The sequence below is a fragment of the Bos taurus genome, chromosome 7 (genome assembly GCF_002263795.3).
Source record: "Bos taurus isolate L1 Dominette 01449 registration number 42190680 breed Hereford chromosome 7, ARS-UCD2.0, whole genome shotgun sequence".
Taxonomy (NCBI): Eukaryota; Metazoa; Chordata; class Mammalia; order Artiodactyla; family Bovidae; genus Bos; species Bos taurus.
In genome coordinates, this window is record NC_037334.1 from 7268200 (window position 1) to 7271293 (window position 3094).

Here is a 3094-nt window from a genome sequence, read left to right on the forward strand (position 1 = left end):
GGGGAATTAAAATCTACTTTTGCTAATCCATTCAAGGATAACAACCTGTATCAGGGTCCTGATACATGCATCTGGTGCTCCCCACTTGCTTATAGATATATAGCACATTCTTAGGTATAGATAATGGGACAGAGTTCATTTCACTGGGAATAAATAAAAGATTATGATGAGACAGACTCTGCAACAGGGGGAAACATTGGAGAAAAGTGAGTAGCTAGTATGCATCAAACTCCGATGGAGTGTGAGTATTTTACAGACCCGAATCATTACAAGAGTTCTATGGAGACAGATATTATTAAACCCCTCTCATCCATCACAGTTCCATACCACCAAACTGGCCATCAGAAGCTTAGGGGACAGAAAGTTCTGTGCAAATTTCTCTTTATGCCATTTTTCAGCTCCTTATTCCTGAGACTGAAAATGATGGGGCTAAGAAAGGGGGTAAAGACTGTATATATGGTGGTCATCAGAGTGTTATTGTCCATAGAATGGGGGCCTTTGAGCTTCAGATAGATGATGGAGGCAAAACCATAGTGCACGACCACTATGGTGAGGTGGGAGACACAGGTGGAGAAGGTCTTGTGCCGGCCCTCAGTGGAGGGGATCCTCAGGATGGCGGCCACGATGAAGACATAGGAGAGGAAGATGAGGAATAAGCAGCCCATTAGGGCTGTGACGCAAACCAATATTACAACTATGGTGACAGAGGCTGTCTCCTTTCCACAGGCCAACTTCAACAGGGAAAGCACATGGCAGACAAAATGGTGTATCTCCTTAGACCCACAGAAGGTGAGATGAAAAACTATCAATGTCACCATCAACCCCACAACTGAGCCACCAGCCCAGCACCAGGACACAAGACGAGCACAGTCACGGGTGCTCATGAGCACGTTGTAACGCAGTGGGTGGCAGATGGCCACATAGCGGTCATAGCCCATGATCATGAGCAGGAAGGAGTGGGTGTAGCCAAACGTAAAGGAGAAGAACATCTGGCTGGCACAGGCCACAAAGGTGATGGAGCGATGGGTGGAGAGCATGTCCACCAACATTTGAGGGGTGACCGCAACAGTGAACAGGATCTCGGAGATGGAGAGGACACACAGGAAGAGGTACATGGGGGTGTGGAGGCTGTGCTCCCTCCAGATGGTGCCCATGATGAGCAGGTTCCCCAGCAGTGTGAACAGGTACATCAGCAGGTACAGCAGGAAGAAGGTGGGCAGGAGCTGCTGAGGGAAGTTGGAGAAGCCGATGAGGATGAATTCAGACACTGTGCTGTAGTTCTGACCAGACAAGGATGCTGCATCTGGGGAGATCAGAAACAAGATGAAGGCCCAGTGGTTAAAACAGAGGCTCTAACATAGATTAAATGGCAATTGCAGAGCTCTATATGCTATATATTCAAGGGTTTCTCAGCAGTAAAGAATTCACTTGCAATGCAGGACATGCAGGTTCAATACCAGGGTTGAAGAAGATCCCCCCTGGAGGAGAAATGGCAACCCATTCCTGTATTCTTTCCTGGGAAATCCCATGGACAGAGGAACCTGGCAGGCTACTGTCCATGGGGTCAAAAGAGTGGGATATGACTTAATGACTAAACCACCATCCTAAATATTCATTTGCTTAGCTTGTCTGGGTCTTACAATCTTCATCAGTGAGATGGAATAAATCATAATACTTCTTATCATTTAGTAGTGTGATAAAGATAAAATGAGATCGTGTACACTAAATACTGAAGACATAGTTTGGCCTCTAAGTTTTTGTTAACAGTGATGAAAAGAAATAAAAGATTCAGGTTTGTAATTAAGACAGACATAGATGGTCAGGGTCATATTCTTTTGAATACTGTGCCTGTTGTCAAAAATATGTTTGGATCTTGGATTTATAAATTTTCACTGAGAGTCTTTGCCTTTAATTGAGTAACCAATTTATATTTATTTTAATACTATTTATTAGTACTCATTTCTGTCAATGTATCTCATATTTTGTATTTAGTCTTTTATAGGAACTGAAGAGAATGCTTGAAAATAAATAGATGGAAAAATATATGCTGGGCAAATTTGCACCAAAAGAATGATGAGGAAACAATCCTGAAAGCAAAAAAGAAAGAAGGAAAGAAAGAAATTTAATGAAACAATAATCATAATACTTCTGTTGAAAGAAAGTGAAAGTGAAGTCACCCAGTCATGTCCAACCCCATGGACTGTAGTCTACCAAGCTCCTCCTTCCATGGGATTCTCCAGGCAAGAATACTGGAGTAGGTTGCCATTTCCTTCTCCAGGAGCTCTCCCCAACCCAGGGATTGAACCCGGGTATCCCACATTGTAGGCAGACACTTTACCATCTGAGCCACCTGGGAAGTCCCTATACCATATGCCAATAAAAGGAGCCAGGTTCCCTGAAGAAATAGCCCAGGGCATGGAAGCAAGCCTAGGACATCTCTGCAACAGTTCAATGGAACTTTCACTGAGCAATTGTTAATGTTAAAGGATGCTGGAACCAGATTGAAAATGTGTCCACTGGAATAGGTGAGCATCAGAAAGATTGATCATATGCAGAGGATGAAGGAACAAGCTAAATGAAACCATGAAGACACAATCAGAAAATCCAGAACCCGACATGTTCCATAGAACAATTGGTCTGGTCTCATGGGAATGGCAATCTACTTCAGTATTCTTGCCTGGTGGGCCACAGTACATGGGGTCACAAAGAGTCAGATACGACTGAGCGACTAACACCACTACTACACTACATCAATAAGCCAGGGTCATGAAATTCAAGGGACATAACAATCATATGCAATATAGGGTAGTAGATTAGATGCTAATTTACATAAGATATTTGTAAGTTTTATCACTTCATGGGAAATAGATGGGGAAACAGTGGAAACAGTGTCAGACTTTGTTTTTTGGGGCTCCAAAATCACTGCAGATGGTGATTACAGCCATGAAATTAAAAGACACTTACTCCTTGGAAGAAAAGTTATGACCAACCTAGATAGCATATTGAAAAGCAGAGACATTACTTTGCCAACAAAGGTTCGTCTAGTCAAGGCTATAGTTTTTCCTGTGGTCATGTATGGATGTGAGAGTTGGAC

At 43.0% G+C, this 3094-nt stretch overlaps 1 protein-coding gene across 1 annotated transcript; it reads right to left on the reverse strand.

Moving 5' to 3' along the window:
• Nucleotides 1-341: 341 nt before the first annotated feature.
• Nucleotides 342-1190, reverse strand: OR10H4N (olfactory receptor family 10 subfamily H member 4N). The gene has a single exon (NM_001390234.1). It carries the CDS (start codon nucleotides 1188-1190, stop codon nucleotides 342-344), a length of 849 nt encoding a protein of 282 aa, NP_001377163.1.
• Between the last annotated feature and the right edge of the window lie 1904 nt (nucleotides 1191-3094).